This window comes from Orbicella faveolata, unplaced genomic scaffold (assembly GCF_042242905.1).
Source record: "Orbicella faveolata isolate gen_17 unplaced genomic scaffold, um_ofav_v1 contig_2, whole genome shotgun sequence".
In the NCBI taxonomy this organism is placed as follows: Eukaryota; Metazoa; Cnidaria; class Anthozoa; order Scleractinia; family Merulinidae; genus Orbicella; species Orbicella faveolata.
In genome coordinates this window covers 12347416-12367440 of record NW_028301547.1, presented here as the reverse complement: position 1 = coordinate 12367440, position 20025 = coordinate 12347416, and the positions used below count along the sequence as shown (strand labels likewise).

Here is a 20025-nt window from a genome sequence, read left to right as displayed (position 1 = left end):
ACTGAACTGCGTGGCTTTGTTCTGCTTAATTAGCTGTAACATCTGAGTTTTCTTAGTTGATTATGTACTCATTCAGCTAACCCAATTTCCTCTGAGATTCTAATTAAACAGTTGTGTACTTACGCGTCCTTGGTCACTATTAAATTTGATCACAGACTTGACTGAGAGAACATATTTGATCTTGGCAAATATCGGCCAGTCACAGATACCCTTCCTCAGCAGACTTAATATATTTATATCGCTTTAATATTCAACCTAACCAAACAAAAATTTGCTGTTTTAAGGTGGCTTACCACAGTTTTGATAAGCTATAAGAGCACAATTTTTGCACTAATAAAATGTGAAATTTTGCTTATTTCAAAAATAGCTCAAAATTTGCCTCAGATTTTTTTTAAAATTTTGGCTCCAACTATGATTAGCCCTAAAATCATGTGTGAAAATTCATCATGGGTTCTATGGTGAGGTTGTGAGCAATCTTGGATCAAAGATTGGCTCAGTTACAACCTTGCTTGAAAATTAAGGTTACTTCAAACCTTTGCGGGGCTACATTGGTTGATTTTTTTTTTGGTCAAGAAAATTAATGTCCACGAAGCACAAGTTTGCATACTGTGAACGCTAGGGGTTCTGTTATTTCATTGGCTCGTGGCTTTTCAAGTTGACACATTCCTCTGTGAAGGCGTGATATGTTTATAAATCTTTAGAAGGCGAAAACTTGCACTCATTTTTCGAGAGAATCCCTTCTCTTTAAATGAATTAAAAGGGTATGCAGATTTGACGGTTTTCCATGAAATTTGGTCAGAACATTCACTGATAGATATGGGACAAAAGCGTGTCGGTGAATTCCTTTATTTTAAATACTTTCCTTGTGGTGGCCTTTAACGCAACAGGTTGCGCGAATTTTTCGATAGTCGAACCTGACAGATCTATAAAAATATAACCAATAGAAATAAAAGAAAATGCTGACACGTTTTTGGAGATTGAGGCTTTGTGATTAACACTGCACAGTTATTTTGCATGAACGATTGCATTTGATACCCGATTAATTTGCTGGAACGTCAGTCAGTCATTTTGGAGTTGACGGCCTCTGCCGCCTTTGGGAAGCAAAATCCAAAAAAAGACAATTTCATCGAATTCTACATTTTATAGCCTTTGTGTTGATGTATTGTTTGTGGGGGTTTCCTTGAAAACAGCGCGCATACGAATTTTTTTCTGGACTCCTGCGAAGGTTTGAAGTAACCTCATGTGACACCTTGTATTGCATGCAAGAGAGCAAGAGTTAATTAGAACTCTTTTACTGATTGTTTATCAACCTTTTTTGTCATATTTTACTGGGCCTAGGCTTAAACACATGAATTGTTTGAACATAGTTTGGAACTACTGCTATATACACCAAAGTAGTTTAAAGTGATTCAAGCACTGAAGTTTTTCTGGTTTCTTCTAAGGGTTACTTGTGTCATTTTTGCATGTGCAAGTAATACTGACATTTGGCAGGCAATTGTAGCACGCGCTACTGAGTCTTGGAAAAACTGTAGTAAGCCACCTTCTTACAGGAAGACTTTCCACTAAACATCAGAAGAAAAGGTCTTATATTTGAGCTGTATGAATTATTTCATTACCGGTGTTCAATTTTGTTTGTTTTACATCTTTTTTGTCTAATTATATTTGAATATTTGTATTTTTTCATTTCAGATGTGTTATAGCAGCACTCTTTACAGAGTATCAGCTTTGTATATACTTATCTCCAACAGTTGGTACAAAGTGGAAAGAGGCTATTGATGTATCACAAGTGCTTATTAGGTATCTTAAGCAGAACAATTTTCAGTTACGCCCAGATGTGATGCAAGAAACAACTCGACTAAACTATGTTCACCAGAGTACAAACAAAGGAATGTCACGCAATAAAAAATATTCTCTTTTCAAGCAGCGCACACAGATCCTTGCATTTACTTGTTTGGATTGGTTTTCCCAACTTTACCACACTGGAGGAAACATTTCTTTAGATGAGGGAGATGAGAAAATTGAAAATGAGAAGTTTGCAGTCTTAACAACTGGAAGTCAATGTGGTGCTTTGATATTTTGGAAAGTGGCTGTACCTGTTACCATGAATTCAGCGGCAGTTCAACTTGGTGGATTCCTAGATACCCGTCTAACTTGGCCTTGTTCCCTATCATGGAAAGAAATAAGAGAGAACCAAGGTATTGTCATGAAAAAGGTTATTGTTCATTGTGGGAGGATATAATAAAAAACAACAACAACAATAATTTCTAATAAGAAGGTTTTGCAAAACATTTTAGAATGAAAAGGAGCGATGTTAAAATCGAACAACGTTTGGATGACTCCATGTCATCATTACCTATGATGATAATCAATTCTGTCATGTACTCTGAACTTGATAATGATGGCATGGAGTCGTCGTGATATCATTTGATTTTAATATTGGTCCTTTTTGTCCTAACACCAGAATAATATTAACAAGAAGAATAAAAGTGCAGTATTATTACTTGTCTCATGATGTTCATGTTGTCATATATAGATCGCAATGTTTCAATTGCTCACAGTTATTGTGTCTTCATCAGGCAACAAGGTCAGGTGATCATTATTATATGTATGCAATACCATTTATATGGCAGAGGTCACATCTGTAATTCCTGCATTTTGATCCTCCAGTGTTCTTTTGTTCTAGTTTGAGGTTCTTCCCTCAGTTGTCCACTGTCCACTGTGTACCAATCTTCTGTCAATATGTTTTGTGGCTGTGATGTTGGCAGCCACTCTTTGAGAAATTGAATTTCACTATCCCTGTTGATGCTATTAGGGTGAAGTCTTATGTGGATTTATAGTTTCTCTTTTCCTGTAAAATCTCTCTCCAGTCCACATTGTTTTATATTATTTTTTAATATTATTCTATTTTAATCATATTTTATAATTTGTAAAGCACCTAGATCACGCTTGGATAGGCGCTATATAAATACTATTTATTATTAGGACTGCGTTCTTCCTTAGGTGAAACATTTCCTTAGGTGAAACAAATTCTAAATTTGTTATTTTTTTCACTCAACATCATAACCAAACAAAATTGTTGGATTAACCTTATCATAACTGTTAATTAAGAGTCCACTGAGTGCTGCTACCTACAGGGGCTTTTAATTCACCAAGAAATAGCTCTTGCACGCCTTGCATGCCTATGTTTTTGTTTTTTTGTTAATGGCGATAACTGTATACAGATAACTGCCGTACTATGTGATATACAGATTCTAACTAACTGCAGTACTAACTGCAATACTAGGCGATATACATGAGTTTTCCTTTCGGGTGTCCACTTACAGGACATTAAAAACAAAAGAAAAGTCTAAATCATAAGCCCTCCAAGCGACTGCAGTCACTTACAGGAGTGAATAAATATTGTATGGGAGTTTAAACAGGATATTTTGAAGGCTGTCATATGTAAGAGGGCTTCCACTGACTGTAAATAAATAGTGTCTTGAATTCGTACAGCGTGGTTGAAACTCGTATTTCCAAAATCTATAACACTGAACGCTGTCAATTGATCGCCAGTTTTATACCTGTCTTTCGTAGCCAAAATTGATTAACCTGCAAGTTGCCAGAACCACCCTTCACCAGAATCTTACATTAGAAATGCAAAGAATGGTTACACAGGAATGTCTCACACAGGAATGCACCAAAATCACTCCATATCCTGAGTTTTTGCCTCATGTTCACATGATCAAAGTCATGTGGACATAAGGTTAGAACTCAGTAAAGGAGCACTGTTAGATAATAGGAAATTAAAGTATTCTGGTGCTGCACATAACGAATGAATGTAACATTTGAAATTAGCAGGCTGAAGAAAGTTTAGGATATTTCAAGCATTGACAAGTGTTCAAGAGTAGTGATGAAGTATGTAATGAAAGGATGGCCCTCTTAGAAAGAGCAAGTTGAGGAGCTAGCTAGACAGTACTGGGGTTTTAAAGAAGACCTCAGTGTCAAAGATGGTTTGCTGTTGAAATCAGACAGAGTAGTTATGTCAAGACCACTGAGAATCAAAGTGTTAGTTAAAATCCATGGAGCACATATGGGGGAAAGCAAAAGCCTTTCCTTTGCCAGGGATTATGTCTTCTGGTCCTCAGTGACAGCTCAGATCAAAGAAAAATTAAAGTCATGCAAAATTTATAAGAAAATATTTGGAAGATTTGGAATCCCAGATGAAGTTGTCAGTAACAACAGGTCACAAGAATCTATTCAATAGCAGTCACAAGTTTAAGCAGTTTGCTGTACAGTGGTGATTTTGTCACACTACACACTCACCAGAGCACCCACAGTGAAATAGGACTGCAGCAGACCATAACGATCCCTTTGAAGGGCTCCTGAAGTACTGGAATACACCATATGAAGACATTGGTGTGTAACCTGTACAGTCACTGATGAGTCAACAAACATGCACAGTGATACCAACTCATCATCAATGCCCCCAATCACCACAGCCAGTGGACTCTGATTGAGTTGTCAAAGCTCTTCAAACAGCACCAGTCTGTTTCTAAGCAAACCTATGACAAACACAGTAGAGATCTGCCTCACTTGAACCTAGGGACAAGTTTCAGGTTCATCCAAACAGGGACAGGACATGGCGTATAGCTGAAGTATTGCCAAGATCATGTCTTCTGCAGGATGAACAAGGATTGTGTTTACAGAGACAAAATAGAAGGCAGATAGTCTGATTTCCAAATGATCATCTCATGACTCCACAACTGTCTGATTCTCAATTAGGTACTCAGATTTGTGACTCTCCTGTGAGCCCATCATCACCATCAGTGGTGAAACAAGTACAAAGAGATCAAATGGAACCAGCAGAGAAGCCAGCAGCAAATGCAGATACTTACCCCTTACAACCAGATCTGGACAAGAAGTCAGAAAGCCACAAAGACTTATTGTATCCTGTTAGGGACACAATCTGTGGGGACATCCCCCTAGTTGACCCTGGTATTTTATGCAGGCCTCGCCGTGGACGCTTTTGCCATGTGTATTCAGAGAAACTAATAGAATGACTTGTTCTATGTCAATGGGTTAATCATAGTTCATTTCTATACATGTAACTTACCAAAAAGGTGGGTTTTTCAATAAATGTCATTTTATAGTGATAAAAAGAATTACTAATTTGTGCTTAATTGCAGGTCTGTTGGCTGTAGGTGGTACAGATGGACTTGTTAAGGTTTTCTGTCTCCAAGTGTTTCCATCAATCAGTGGGGTTGCACAATATGTACTGTGGGGAGACAAGGATGACTTGCAGGTGCAATGGTTAAACTGGCTTCACTCACCCCAGGTGTGTTAAACACATGTTCTGCTATTGACATCATTGTTTTAGGCATTATCCAAGAGAAACTGTAAAACTCTTTTGTGTTACTAAAGATACATTTTGTTCTTTTGTTCTGTGATATATGCTGACAGATGGACATTTCCATGATATTGTGTTCTATAGGGGCAAGTGTTAAACAACAGCAAGAATCACTTAATCTATAAATGGTTAATGACTATGTACAGCTGTTTTGTATTACAATGCATTAACTGATCTTTTGACACGTCCGTGACACTATGTTGTCTCTCGTCATTTCGAAATTTTTTTCATAACCAATGTGATTTGTTGCAGGTTACGATTTTGAACTATAGTTATAATAACATTTTATGCAGTTTCGGGGTTGCTTTAGCACCCTAGTTTTGGAGCAAGAAAAAACACTGTTGATTGTACATGTATTTGCCTTTTGGTCAGTGCAAAATGCGGACTGCAGACCAAATAAAAAATGCAGACAAGGTACAAAATGCAGACTGCAAACTAGGTACAAATCAACTTAGATTTTCAATTTATTGTGTTTGCCTCGTTGCTTTTACAATTCTCATTTATTCATTACGTGGCATTGAGATCCCAGCAAGTTTTTACAAACAATTCTTGGGAGATCCCCTTTTATAATTTTATAATTTCTACTTTGTATCTATGTAATGGAGATCAATCATGATAATACTTATTGTTAAGCTGATTAATGTAACTGATATATCTGATTCCTGATGTATCTTATTAGTTATGTAATTGATATGAGTCTTCCATGTCATTTGTTCATCAATTAAGTACCAACATGAAGACATTTTGTCCCTTTGACCTGCTCCATTTTTTTTATTGTTGATTGTGACTGTCTGGCATGTTAATTCTTCCTTCTAGTTTTAATATCATGAAATTTGTTTTACTAACAATCAGCATTAGTTTGTTGGAATCTTACCATTGTGACACTTTGATGATCTCTTGATTGGCTATTTGTAGCATTTGATTAAGGTTTTTGTACTGGAAGAATAAATTTGTACTGTCAGCAAATAGAACATATTAAAATAAATCAGAGCTTCTAAAAATATTATTTTGTATATATGGAATTTAAAGCCTTCATAGTCTTCACACTTAGCGCACAAGATTTTAGTATCAAATAACAACACCTATAAATATGATGGAAATATTAGATGAGAACAAGTGAATTAGAATCTTGCAGCAAATTAAGGAATGCCAAAGTTTCCTACACATGCAATTTGTCTTAATAGAAATGAAGAACAATCAGCAAAAAAAGTGAAGCGACATTTTCGTGACTGGTCATTTGTTTACTTTTCTTGCTTTTTTTTTAACTAGTTAACCATACAGTCAGTAAATAGTACTTAACATTGAAATATATCACTCAAGACAAAGGAACGGTATTCTTCCCTTTTTTCTTTCCTAATTTCTTGACCCCATGAAGAGCCTGTTCTGCATTTGGCTACAAAATGAACACTGATTGATCATTGTTTCTTGAATATTGCGTGTTATTTGAGATTACTCAGTCTGCATTTTGTACATAGTCTGCCTTTTGTACCTGGTCTGCAGTCTGCAGTTTACATTTTGTACTGACCGATTTCCCTTTCCTGTTTTGGGTCTCATGCTTGAGTATGTTTGTACCCACATCAAGTACTCGGTTCTATGAAGGAAGCTGTGATATGATTGGCTCTGTGTGAAGGCATTATGAAATTATGAGTTGGGAAGGAAGGAATGAATTGTGAAAAAAAAATTGTTTGAGTTACATAGCTGCACATGTTAATTGGCAACAACAAAAGCTGCATTGTAAATAAGAATGTATGGTGTTGTTTTTTGAAAAGTCTGAAATTTCTTGTTGGAATCATGTTGAAATCAGTCTCAAATCAGAATTGGTTTTGCATGCAGCTTACCCCCAGCATTTTGGCAGTTTTCGCCCAACAGTTCACAGGAACCCATTTAAATTCCTGGGTGGAAATAGTCACTAGTGGAGTAAAGCATTCAGCCCAAGAGCACAACACAGCTGCTTTCTTATATTTTAAGTATTGCATTGTTTACAATTGTTGAAAAGCTTTGTTGACGCACGTGATGTGTTTGCTTGTAATACTTGTGAAAATGAGTTCCAACACATAAGATGCATGTATAGTAAACAGTTCATTTTACATATTTTACATAAAGCGTGCGCATGTGTTCATTTATGCATGGGCTGGGGATGCTTCAGACACTGAGTGAGAGTTTTAAATAACTGGCCCAGAAACCCTTGAAATTACTATTCATTTGCATTAAGTCGTATTTTTGTTTCCCTTTACAGGCTCGTGATGGACTTCATCATCTAGTCGTGTGCAAAGGACCATCTGTTATAATATTTTCAATTTCTGTAAAAGATGGGATCTCTATTCAAAAGCCGCAACACAAAATAATGCAAGGTTTGCACAGGATGCCAATTACAGGCCTGGCTTGTACAAACAATGGGACTGTCTTTACCTCCAGCTTAGATGGTTCAGTGCAAACATGGACTGTTGGTAACGATGGTATTATTTTTATAAAATGTGGCTGTTTTGTTTGAGGCTACCAGTGTTACATGTAATAATACATAGGTATGGTGAATCATTGAAGTTTTTTTGCTTTTTTCATGAAAGAAATAGAAGACCGACTTCCTAAGAAGTCAGTCAATTGAGTCTTCCTCCTTCATTGCATTTTTGGGTTTGTGGAATTTTTAATTTTCGGCTGTTTATAATTCCAGTTGAAACTGAATTATTTATTGTTTTCGTCATCATAAGATAAATATGTTCCGAGCATATTTATTGGTTCTTCACTAGTCGAAGATTTAAAATTTTATCTTTGTAAAGACGTGAGGATCCTAACCGAAGTGCACACAGTCACTTGTGGCATGTGCGAATGATGAAAACAAAATACAGCTCTGCAATGCACTATGGACTCAAGTATTTTGGGCGACCTTTTGATTTAATCTGATAAAATATGCTAACAGTTCGTCTATTGTCTACTCTTTCATGTAATAAATGAGGCATCATATAAAAGCTCAAGTAATTTGAAAGGATTTACACTAATCGTAAAATTGCACCCCCAACGTCCTCGTGCAATTTTGAGAGATATTTGGAATATCACTCAAAGTGTAAATCGTTTTGCACTCGCATTCATAGGATTACCTATAGTAATTTATTGCCAAAATGTAGACTCACATACTGTACTTGAATTGTTGTGGTGAAAGTTTGTCAAGTTTGTATTTGACTTCGATTTTTGTTACATTCCTTTGTGTCTGTGATTTTTATTTTCAGGTTTACTGAATGGGACAAGTATTTTTGTTTTGCAGATGGAAGGTCAACAACTGCGATTAATTATGATTCAAAGAAAGGCTTCATGTGCACTGGCATTGGAGTTTCTGCTAATACTGTCTTCCTTGCATTGTTCCTCTCTCCCTCAAACTACACGCAGCAAAGTCTGGAGTCTCATCAAATTTATGTAGGTCATTTATGGTGATTCTCCTCAATTGCATTGCACATACCTACTGTGCATACTTTTAGTGTCATAAGCACACAGTCAAGAACGCGCGCACATATACAACATCAAGGGATTTCCTTCAAGCTAAGCCCAGCAGCGAAATAAATGCTCGTTTTCTCATATAGAAGCATAGTGACTTATATCTTTTATTACATAATTTTTGTGTCCAAATTATCCTCTACAAGTTAAAAAAGTTATAAAAAATTGTTCAGAAGGAGAGAAAGATATAACTAAAAAGTGTGCAGAAAACCGTTTCCCAGTCGTGGATGCAAATATGACCTTTAAAACAATGACTTGAGAAACGCTTTCAGTCAATACCGCTTAAAATTGTGTGAATGTGTCATAAATTATAACATTGTTTCGTATGCTTGAGACTTTTTACCTATCAAGTTTTTTTTTAACTGTTTCTCTAGAAAACTTAGCTTCCAGCTTCTGCAAAATGTAAGATGAAGTGATGAAATAACACGCGTGATTAGGCATAAAGGGGGTAAAATTGGCCTATGATATCTCCTTTGCAAGCATGATGACCTATCTTTTTTATTGTATTTTTCGAAACAGTGCATGCCTAGTTATGACTGCACAAACGTGTACATTATTAATGTGGCTGAATGGTGCAAAATGAGAGAGAGTACCATCTCATATTCGTTTGTCAGCTGAAACAAATGGCTACCACAAGAAAGTAGTCTGGTTATGTGTCGTATGTGTGTATAAAAGATAGCAGCTCTTACAAAGTGACGTGCCTTTCTGTAGCCACCCAACCAACAGTTTTGATAGTCATTGTTAACCGGTCACAGTGCAAGGTTTTGGTGACGGTTATATTAGGCCCCCTTGAACAGTTTTGAGCATGGTGATGGGTACGCTGGCGGCTGTCATAATCATTTTATGGGAGGAAAAGCAAGTGCAAGTTTAAAACTTAAAAAAGAAGACATTTTCGATCTGGAGTCCTGTGATCCATTTCCAACATGTAAAACTGAAACCCAGATCGACAAAATGTTGTATTCGATTTATAGTTTGCTTACATCGTTCCCGTTTATTGTAACTGTTGAAGCAGGATCGCCAATAGAGACTGCAAAACAATGCCGAACAACATGACAAATCTGAAGTGAGTTGGTGTTATGCCACGCCAAAATCCTCACATTTCCTTTGAATTGTACTTGAACACAATTTAATTAGACCGATTTTAGAGCCAGTAATATGAAATAGCTGCTTTTGAGAATCAAACCAGAATGGATGATTTGTGTAAATAAATGTGATGGTTTCTGTGCAGTGTCCAGAATTGAGTATTTGCGAAAGTGACGTGTTAACTGCAACAATGACTAATCGTGTAGCAAATTTTGAAATTTTCTTTACAAGAGTATTGCTGTTATCCCAATTATTTGTTGTTTCAGATACAGTTCGTTAACATTGCATGGGGTTTGCCATCAGTAGCTCGTCTACTGAACTGTCAAAATGTTCAACTGGAAAGAAGGTGGGATGTATCCAAAGCTGTGCAGCACTTCATTTTTTACACTGATCTTCCAGAGGAGCTCAATCTGGCATTGACCATGAAGGCTTTGGAGACCTGTTCGTTTCCCGAGTTAATAATCAGACATCATGTGTTTTCTGTTATGCTGGTTGTCGCACGGCAGCAGGAAAGTGAGCTTGGTTGTAATGAGTCACAGCTGAATGACTTTGCAGCCCAGCTTGAACGCACTGTAAACTGCATGTACAAACGCTTGGTTACTGCGACATTAATTAGCTGGTTAGAAGGAAGAGAAGAAGGAACTGTCAATCATTCAGGTTAGAGAAGCAACTTATATGTACTCTTTATTCCCTTACATACCACGTGACTACTTTAACTTACTCTGTGTACTTGGTTGGCTTTGCCGTAAAGACCTCGGAACACCTGTTTATAATAAACTGATCCAAAGAAAAACAAAATGGCCGGCGTGAACTCGCATTTCGCCAGTGTTTCTGAATCGGAAATGCTGACAATACAAGTAGATTCTGTACCAGAGAATACAAAGAAGGCTATGAAATTTGACCTGAAAGTTTTCAAATAATTGAAAAGACTTACTGACGTTCGACTTTCGAGCAGTTTCAGGACTTGACCTCGCCGGGCAATCACAGATTTCATCAATCTAAGCAAACCCTACCGGAAAGTCGCTCTTCATTCGGCATTGGCAGAACTGAATACCGCAGGGTTCATCAGCAAAAACATCAAGTGCTTTTAAACAAGTCTCAAGTAGAACGTCTGTGTGTAAGGAAACATCCATTTTTGAGTTATTTTTTTGTAAAAAAAACCTCTTAGTCGGCGCGTCGGGTATGTTATGGACGTTCAATGGATGAGTGAGTGAGTGAGAGTGAGTGAGTGAGTGAGTGAGTGAGTGACTGAGTGACTGAGTGACTGAGTGACTGAGTGACTGAGTGACTGAGTGACTGAGTGACTGAGTGACTGAGTGACTGAGTGACTGAGTGACTGAGTGACTGAGTGACTGAGTGAGTGAGTGAGTGAGTGTCACACCAATCAGATTGGATCTACTATAAACAGCCAATCAAATTTCTTGTTGTAAAGGTAAATGGTATGTGAGAAGATTTGTTCCCGATAGACTTCAGAACGGCCATATTTATTCTTCTATAAAAGAGGAGGAAGTATTCATATATTGGGTTTACTTCGACATTTTCTGTGGGTTAGGCTGAGGATTTTAGTTAAATGAACCAGATGAGCCTTGAGGTTTGAAACAGTTCGTGAGTTAGTAGTACGCAAATGGAACGGGACATTTTCATTTTTAGTTACAAAGGTAACTTGATACTTTTGTTTTTCACAAGGAGTAAATTCAATTAGAGGTCACGAATCGTCGCTTCTAGTTCTTAGGACATGTTTTAGAGGGGACGAGACTTCAGATTTGAAACAGTTCTAACATTTACAATAGTAAGTGCGGGTAACGATTGTTTTGTTCTTGTTGCATGCAAATATAACGAGATATTTTTGTTTTTTAGTTACAAAGTGTAATTTGACACTCTTGTTTTTCACAAGGGAGTAAATTCAATTAGAGCGGACGAATCGTCACCACTCTTTCCCACGAGATGTTTGCTATCTTTAGTAACAAATGGTAACTTAACACTTTTGTTTTTTATATGGGAGTAAATGCAATTAGAGCTGACAAGTTATCGGCTATTGTTCCCAGGATATCATACAAAACAAAGCTTTCATTTCTGGACGGTTTTTACGTCTCTGCAGTAGCAGTTTAATAGTTTTATTTGATGACTTTCATTTCAGTCCGATATTTTTAAAGGTAAAAAGTATGAAAACTGTTCAAATGTTCTTTGAAGACTGCGCGGCACCAAGTTAAAGTGCAATTTAATTAAATCAGACTTTCAACGTGTCAGAGGTTTTTCTTTTTTTCTATTTTCGGTGAAGTTGTGTTGTGTTGTGTAAAAAGAGTAAACTTACGACTCGTATAAAATGCGAAAAAGTCTCTCAATTAACTTGAGTATTTTGGAGCAAAAATTCCTCTTGGGAGTTGGAAGGGTTATGTGATCGGTGAGTGAGGGAGTTATGCATGTGCGCGTGTCACACCAATCACAGTGCGGGTTGTATCAAAGAACGAATCAAACTGCCTGTTAGAAAATAAGATGGTATCTACATTAATCTGGAGACGTGTCAGATTACTGTAGTTTGTTCAGTCAAACATTTTATGGCTTACTATTTAGCTATCTTACCATGACCGATGTAACATCGCATGTACGTCATAAATTCCCAGTTTGTTTCTTGCTGTACATCACAACCAAAAAAACTTGTCAAATTAACCAGGTCGTTACTGTAAACAGCTTCATGAATGCTCTCATCTCCGACACTTCACACAAAAAAATAACTCTTGCACGCCTTGCGTGCCTATGTTTCACCACAGCTGTCCTGTGCACACGTACAATTTCGGGTTGATCCTTCGCCCACTGCTCTTTCAATTTTCATTTCAAGTGAAAATGAAAACTTTGATTGAACGGTGAAACTGTTTTGCAAGCAGACTCTCGATTTAGATTGCGATTTGAACGGCGTTAACAGGACATTTTGCTAGATTGTGACGAGGATTTTATATTCTGCCTTTGTTCACCTCGATTTCAAAGAATCTTTGTTAATTATTGCTATTCTTGTTATACGGGCCATGTGTCTCGCGTAGAATATTTGAAGGATTGTATTTTGAGCCTTATACCCCATTCACACCAACGGGTCAAACTTGTTTAAAAGTTGTTTAACTAAACAGGGTTAAAAGTTAGCTGCTCATACTGCGCACGCCCTACAACTTAACACGGTAGAAACCTGTTTGATTGAAATATGTTAGCAGGTGGTTTAAAATTTGTCTTTTCAAAATGACTGCAAAGCGTAATCAACAAATTAGAAAACTCTAAACCTGATTTGGTTAAACTAGTTTAGTTAGTGTGAATGGGGCATTAGATACAAAGACTTATGAGAATGAGGATGACAGTCTCCATTTCCCCTCTTCTTCCTTCCCATCAGACCCTTCTATGCGTGCAAGTTTCACGTAGTATCCAGCTCTCAACTCTCGCCTTTAACGTGGACGAAAGAGACTAATCAGACTAACTGGAATTAATGCCGTGTGTTAAGTGAAAGAGCTTTGTACGACTTAAAATTGATTTCTCTCTACAGACTCGGTGTCAGCCCTTGTAATGTGCGACTGGTTGGTAATGAATGTTAATGACTCAGCTGCGCTTGATCTTGTTGCTAAAGTGTATCAAGCCTGTTGTGATGCGGAGGGTTTAAACAAGTTAACGACGCTTAGTAAAGAACGCCAGGCAAGTGTCAAGGAAAGTCTTTTGAAGAGATCTTTGCCTCAAACGCAAGTCTCAATTATCAATTCTGTCAACTTGCAGAGCAATACTGAGGTTATGACAGAGCTTACGCAATCAACTGAAACCTCTGATGTAGTTGATATTTCTGTTTTGGAAGATGAAACTACAAGTTTGGTTGCCTTGCCTATCAGAGAAACATGCTCAGTTTGCGAGGCTGCTATTGCTGTAGAAAGTTTGAACTACGGAACATGCCTTAACGGACACAGGTGGCCGCGTTGTAGTGTTTCATTTACTGTTTGTACTGAACTAGCCGGGAGACGCTGTCAAGATTGTACTAGATGTGTTTCAACTCCAAGTCTCGGATCATCTCGTTGGTTGCGTGGCCTTTTTCAGTTGACATCTAAGTGTCCTTTCTGTTTCGGCTTCTTTCGTTAATTTTGTCATCCTCGTAGCTGGATTAATGTGTGCAACAGACTGTCAGTGATTTTATCGGGGAAAAGTCATGGACTTTCATTGGAAAAGTGTTGTCTGTGGCGACCATGTAATATTTAGCCAATATTTTCCCGTTGTGTGATCGGCATCACCAGACCCTCGCCAGTAGTAGGCACGAAGTCGATGAAACATTATCCATTTTAAGAGCAATTCTCCAGGAAAGTGAAGCAAAGTTGGAAATGAAAAATTTTAAACCCCCCTTCATTTTTTGTGTGGAGGTAGGTTACCTTGGGGGATAAACAAAAACAACCATATTTGGATCGGCAGATGTATCGTTGCCATGGTAACCGCACTAGTTGACGTCGGCCTCAGGACCATGTTTTGAGCAAAAGTTCCACTCAAAAAGTAAAAGTAAACGAGTCTGATTCTCGGGTGCATGTGAACCAATTCAAATGAAATTTATACAGATGGTAGAGCCACTCTCCCAGTTTATAAAATTTGCCGTTAAAATATTTTGGGTTTTATAAGCATGGAGAAAATGCTCGTCTTGCTATGTTCCCTGTCAGCCATTTAGACAAGCAGGAAAAACAAGCACAACCATATTCGTAATTTCCCTGAAAGTACTCTTTCCTCATAAACCAAATTATCAGCAGAGATTACACAGATGTTGACATTTCTAAATATAAAATCAATTTGGGGAAAACTATATTCTGGCCATGGGTGCTGAAGACACCTGGGGCAAATTGCAAAAAAAAAAAATGCAAAATTGGTTATTTTGAGGGCGCCAGTATTTGGCTCAAACAGGCTTTAGAGAGAGAAAATCAGCTTCAAAAGTATCTTTTATCATCTTGTCTGTTACCTACATTTAGTTAATAAGGTTTTGGCCGACAGATTTGATGAAATATAAATTGATACAAAACCTACCTTGAAGGTTTTGGAAATTTCTTCAGGATGTTTTCGTCGCGTGGTTCTCTCCAGCGTCTCTCCTTCGCTCGCTCCATTTTCTTGACCAAATCTAGCGCAGACTCTAATCTAACGGTTACTCCCATCGAATATCTAGTTTGCCGTGTTTCAGACCAGAGATGATGATACAAGTAACGCGGCGCATACACTTGACAAAGAATAGTTGACAAGGTCAAAACATGGTCGTAATACTTGCGATTTCTGCCGTCGAGCACCTAAATTCATCAATATTATCCAACCAGGAAGTAATGTAAATGTGTCGAGATCAATCTCCAAAGCAAATGCATGCCTTTGAACAATCCTAAGTAACGTCTTTGGCTAAAATCGAGTCAGATATTGCGATAGTCGATAGGCCAACAATGGTGAATAAACTGAACGCGTAGCCCGGAAGTCCGAGAAGCACGACTGCTGACCAGATGTAACACAATGTAATGGGATGTAACACCGGATGTAAGTGTAATGATATCCTCTTGTAATGGGGTTGTTTTACAATGGCAATAGTGAAGAAAGCCAAAACAAAAACAACGAAACCGAAAAACCGAATAAAAGCATCAAAGAAAAATTAAACGTTGGGCAATCTCATACCCTGGGAAACTAGGAACAAGGTTGAAATGTTTAGGTGCAAAGTCTAACTCGGATTCATACTTACCACAGGACCCCACGTTGAATTTTATTTTTAGTTGAATGGGTACAAATCTAATCTGCATTTTTGGCACGCACAACATGAATTTGCCTTTTTTTTTTTGCATACCTGTATAGACAGACAGAGTTCGAACGTCCAAGAGTTCTTAGAAAAATTAAGTTCCTTGTTCTCATTGAAGCCTGCACATCATTTGTTGTTAACGAAAACCTGAACATATTTTAACACCTGTCAGTGCTCCTGGATTTACTGTAGCTAAACCAAAAGATGATAAATGGTATCCCCTGTTATATAAACTTGATCCAGTGTAGTAAAGTCAATGGAGGTAATCAGGTTGCGTAAAACGATCTGTGAAGCGCTTTTCTTTTGTCCTCTTTATTCACCACTGTAAAACAGTCATAAAAGCGGATCACAAAAGGCAGCCACAAAGGCGAAAGACAACAGTACACACAGTACACGTTTCAACACTATTCCCGTGCTCGCACTATCCCTGATGTATACTTTGACATGTACAACCGCTGTCCTATTATACTACATTCCCTCTCTTTTTTCGCTTAGATAGTTAACCTCGAAAAACAGAAACATTACAAACTTCCAGTTTGTTTATACACTGTAAAAGTTCAGTTCAAATCCAAATGTTCAAGACAAAAGTCACACTAAGCATAAAAATAGCCTTTGCAGTTAAGCTCATAAAACAACGTTTCAATGTCACTCGTGCAATAACAGCGAACAATAATATTACAATGCAAATGTCTCTAGTTTTAGTACAGAACATAGTCACTCAGAGCCTTCGGACGGTTCGTAATTCTGCCGGATCTCCTCACAGGCTGCTCAGCTGAAGGTACAGCAGAAGGTACATCTTTTGGTTGTGATTCAGCGGTTGGTACTTGATCCTCTGCCATTGGTGGCGTCTCAAATGGCTTAGGTTCAGTCCGTGGTTCAGCATCCTGTAGCTGCGTTTCCTGTGCTTTTGGATCTGGCATATTGAAGGGCTTAATATGCTGAAGGTTGCGTTTCTACTGAACACCTTGTGGTGATCGCAACACTACCTGGTCTCCATAACGAGATATCACCTGATATGGTTCCTTCTCATAGCAAGGTGACAGCTTATTATCTTTCTTCTTCTCAAGCAGAACACTGTCTACCTCTCTCACATTTCGGTCTTTGGCGTGGAACTTCTTGTCAACATAGTCCTTGTTAAACTGCTTTCTCCGAGTGTTCCGATCACGGACGGTTTGGCCGCCTACTTCTACTTCCTCCTCTTCAACATTGACTAGCTCAGGCATTTTAGTTGTCAGCTTTCTTCTAAATAGTAACTCGGCAGGACTCTTTCCTGTAGTTGAATGTGGCGTGGACCTGTACGCCAAAAGGAACCTGTTTAGCTCCTCTCTCCAATTCTTTCCTTCTGCATGGGCTGCTCTCATGGACTTTAGAAGCGACCTGTTCTGCTTCTCTACTTCGCCATCAGCTCTTGGCCATAGAGGTGTCGTGTAACGGTGTTCAATCCCCATTTCATTCAGATAATCTTCTACCTCTTTAGACACAAGATTTGAGCCATTGTCGGTACGCAGACCTTTAGGTAGTCCATGTCTTGCAAATTGGGCATCCAAGCAATGAATGATGGTTTTGCTGGAGGTTGTTCGGATAACATCAACTTCCATCCACCGGCTGTAATAATCAACGAGAACTAACAAGTGTTCTCCAGAGGGTAACGGACCCATTAGATCCACAGCTACTTCTTCCCATGGCTTGTTGGGTAATGGTGTTGACTTCAATGGTGGGGGTGGAACGTTCTTGGTAACCATCTGGCACCCGTAACACTGCACATATTCTCTCGGCATCACGATCCATAGCAGGCCACCAGACCTTTTTTCTAAGTCTTTCCTTTGTTTTTACGACTCCCTGGTGCCCCTCGTGTACCAAACTGACAACTCTCTTGCGAAGTGCTTGGGGTATAACAATTCTTGTTCCCCGTAGAATCACATGACCGATAAAGTCAACTCATTGCGCACTGGCAAATACTGCTTTGGAGCTTTGTCCCATTTTCCTTGGATGAGGCAATTCCTGACTGTTTGCAACTCTGAGTCTTGTTCTGAGACTCGTTCAATCTCTTTGATTCTCAATGCAACAGGGACAGCATGTAGCGCTATCATGCGTATGTATCCATCATCTTCCAGGGACTGATCTGAAGCAGGTATCTTAGTCAGTCGGGAAAGGGCATGTGCGATGTCTTTTCGTGAAGGCACATAACAAACTTGATAGTTGTACGGTTGTAAAGGCAGAACCCAGCGCTCTATTCTGGCTGAAGGGTTAGACTTCCTTGAGTAGATGACTTTAAGTGCTTCATGGTCTGTCACCAGATCAAACTGTTGGAGCCCGCACAAGTAGAGGTGGAAGCGTTCACACGCCCAGACTAAGGCTAGTGCTTCCTTCTCTGTCTGACTATAACGACGCTCCACTTTTCTCAAACTACGACTGGCATAACAGACGGCACGGCTTTCCCCATTCTTTTCTTGCACCAGCACAGTGCCGAGGCCAACTGGACTTGCGTCAGCAATAACACGGGTGGGGATGTCCTTATCGAAGTAAGTTAGGACTGGTGCACTTGCAACTTGACTCTTCAATCTCTGAAATGACTGCTCCTGCTCCTCGCCCCACACGAACGGTTCCCCTTTTCTTGCAGGTTTTCTGAGGGGATCAGCAGTGGTAGCAAAATCAGGTATAAACCTGGCACTAAATCCAACGAGTCCTAAGAAGCTACGGACTTCTGAAGGTGTCTGAGGCTGACTTGCTTCTGCAATGGCTCTGACTTTTTCCTCAGTTGGGCCGACTCCATGCTTGCTAAGCAAAAGACCCACGAATACCACTTTAGTCTTTCGGAAGGTGCACTTCTCAGCATTCAAAGTTAGCTGCTTCTCACTAAGACGTTGCAACACACTGTGTAAGTTCTTATCATGTTCGTCAGTGTCTCGACCATGAACGATAAGATCATCTGCTATGTTTGCCACACCTTGTAGACCTGCCATTGACTGAGTGATGATATGCTGGTACTTCTCTGGTGCGGCATTTACACCAAAACTCAAAAGCTTGTAGCGGAATATACCATCATGGGTGGCAAAAGCAGTGATGTCCCTTGACTCAGGATCCAACTCGATTTGGTGAAAACCCCACCTTAAATCTAACTTCGAGAAAACACCACTCCCATTAAGGCTTTCAAGGACTTCATCTATGGTTGGTATGGGCAGTCTTTCCCGGATAATGGCCTCGTTGGCTCTCCGCATATCGACACATAACCTTATGCCCCCTGACGGTTTAGGAGCGACAACCACCGGACTTACCCACACCGTATGCCCCTCGACTTTCTCAATTATGTCCTTTTCAAGGAGTTTATTAACCTTGGCAGTTACTTTGTCCTTTACAGAAAAAGGTACTCGTCGCATTTTCTGAACGACTGGAGTTACACTGAGATCAACGTGTAGCTTCAACTGATAATCTTTAAGCTTTCCAATTTCCTGGAAGACACTGAGGTATTTTGCTTTGAGTTCTCCCACAAAGGTATCATCAACACTGTTACAGTCTGCTGTCCCGAGAGTTCCGGTCAGGAGTACCCAACGACACTTGAACTGGAAATTTAAGATGTGACTTCCCAAGCACTGATTCTGTGCTCCTACGTCAATTACCATTAATAATTAACTTTCCTGGGGAAAAAATATCCGCTCTTCACTGCTAGCAAGATCGACTTTATTTCATAAAACTCCCAGCCAGACATAATGAAAATTTTGAATACCGAGCTAGAAATATGGCAATTAGCCAAGTAGCCAGCCAGCAGTAAAGAGTAACATTTGAAATACCAGCAAGGCAATTATAGGCGAAAAAATGCGTTTTGACCTAGATAAAAAACAAACGCATTGTTTACGACCTTTATTCAACAGCCTATTGTCTGTTGACTATTATTAGAGATAAATTAGCAATATGTGGTCATTTTTGCCGCCATGAGCAAAATCTACACTTTGATTATGTTATCCCTTAAAAACAATACAACTTACCATTTATGTCTTAAGCAGATCGGACAAGGTGTCTCCCAGCACGTTGTTTTCCGATACTTCAGATGCCTTCCAGGTTCAGCATACATGTGACAGTTTGGTACTTTACGTTCTGACGTCTAAAGTGATTCACACTAATGTTTAAAATAAGATCCCTCTAATCCTTATAGACATTCAGATCAAACTTGCTTTCACCAAAATAATGCTTGTTGCAAAATTACTTTTATAGAATGCTGTAAGGGAAATGAACAAAAAATAATATTGAAGTCCTTTACTAATACATATCGGCCTTCTACATTGCTAGCCCAATAATGATTGTAATTTCAACA

At 38.8% G+C, this 20025-nt stretch overlaps 1 protein-coding gene across 3 annotated transcripts in view; it reads left to right on the top strand.

Moving 5' to 3' along the window:
• LOC110051989 (general transcription factor 3C polypeptide 4-like) overlaps positions 1-15580 on the top strand; it is a 44416-nt gene extending 28836 nt beyond the window's left edge. For 2 of the 3 annotated variants that reach the window (XM_020758110.2, XM_089289626.1), the window contains 6 exons: positions 1690-2195; positions 5166-5314; positions 7623-7833; positions 8643-8791; positions 10219-10609; positions 13476-15580. In XM_020758110.2, coding sequence (XP_020613769.2) covers positions 1690-2195; positions 5166-5314; positions 7623-7833; positions 8643-8791; positions 10219-10609; positions 13476-14053 — 1984 coding nt within the window. In that variant the 3' untranslated portion in view covers positions 14054-15580. The remainder of the gene's footprint in view (positions 1-1689; positions 2196-5165; positions 5315-7622; positions 7834-8642; positions 8792-10218; positions 10610-13475) is intronic. The other variant, XM_020758117.2, reaches the window with a different exon arrangement.
• The last annotated feature ends 4445 nt before the right edge of the window (positions 15581-20025 follow it).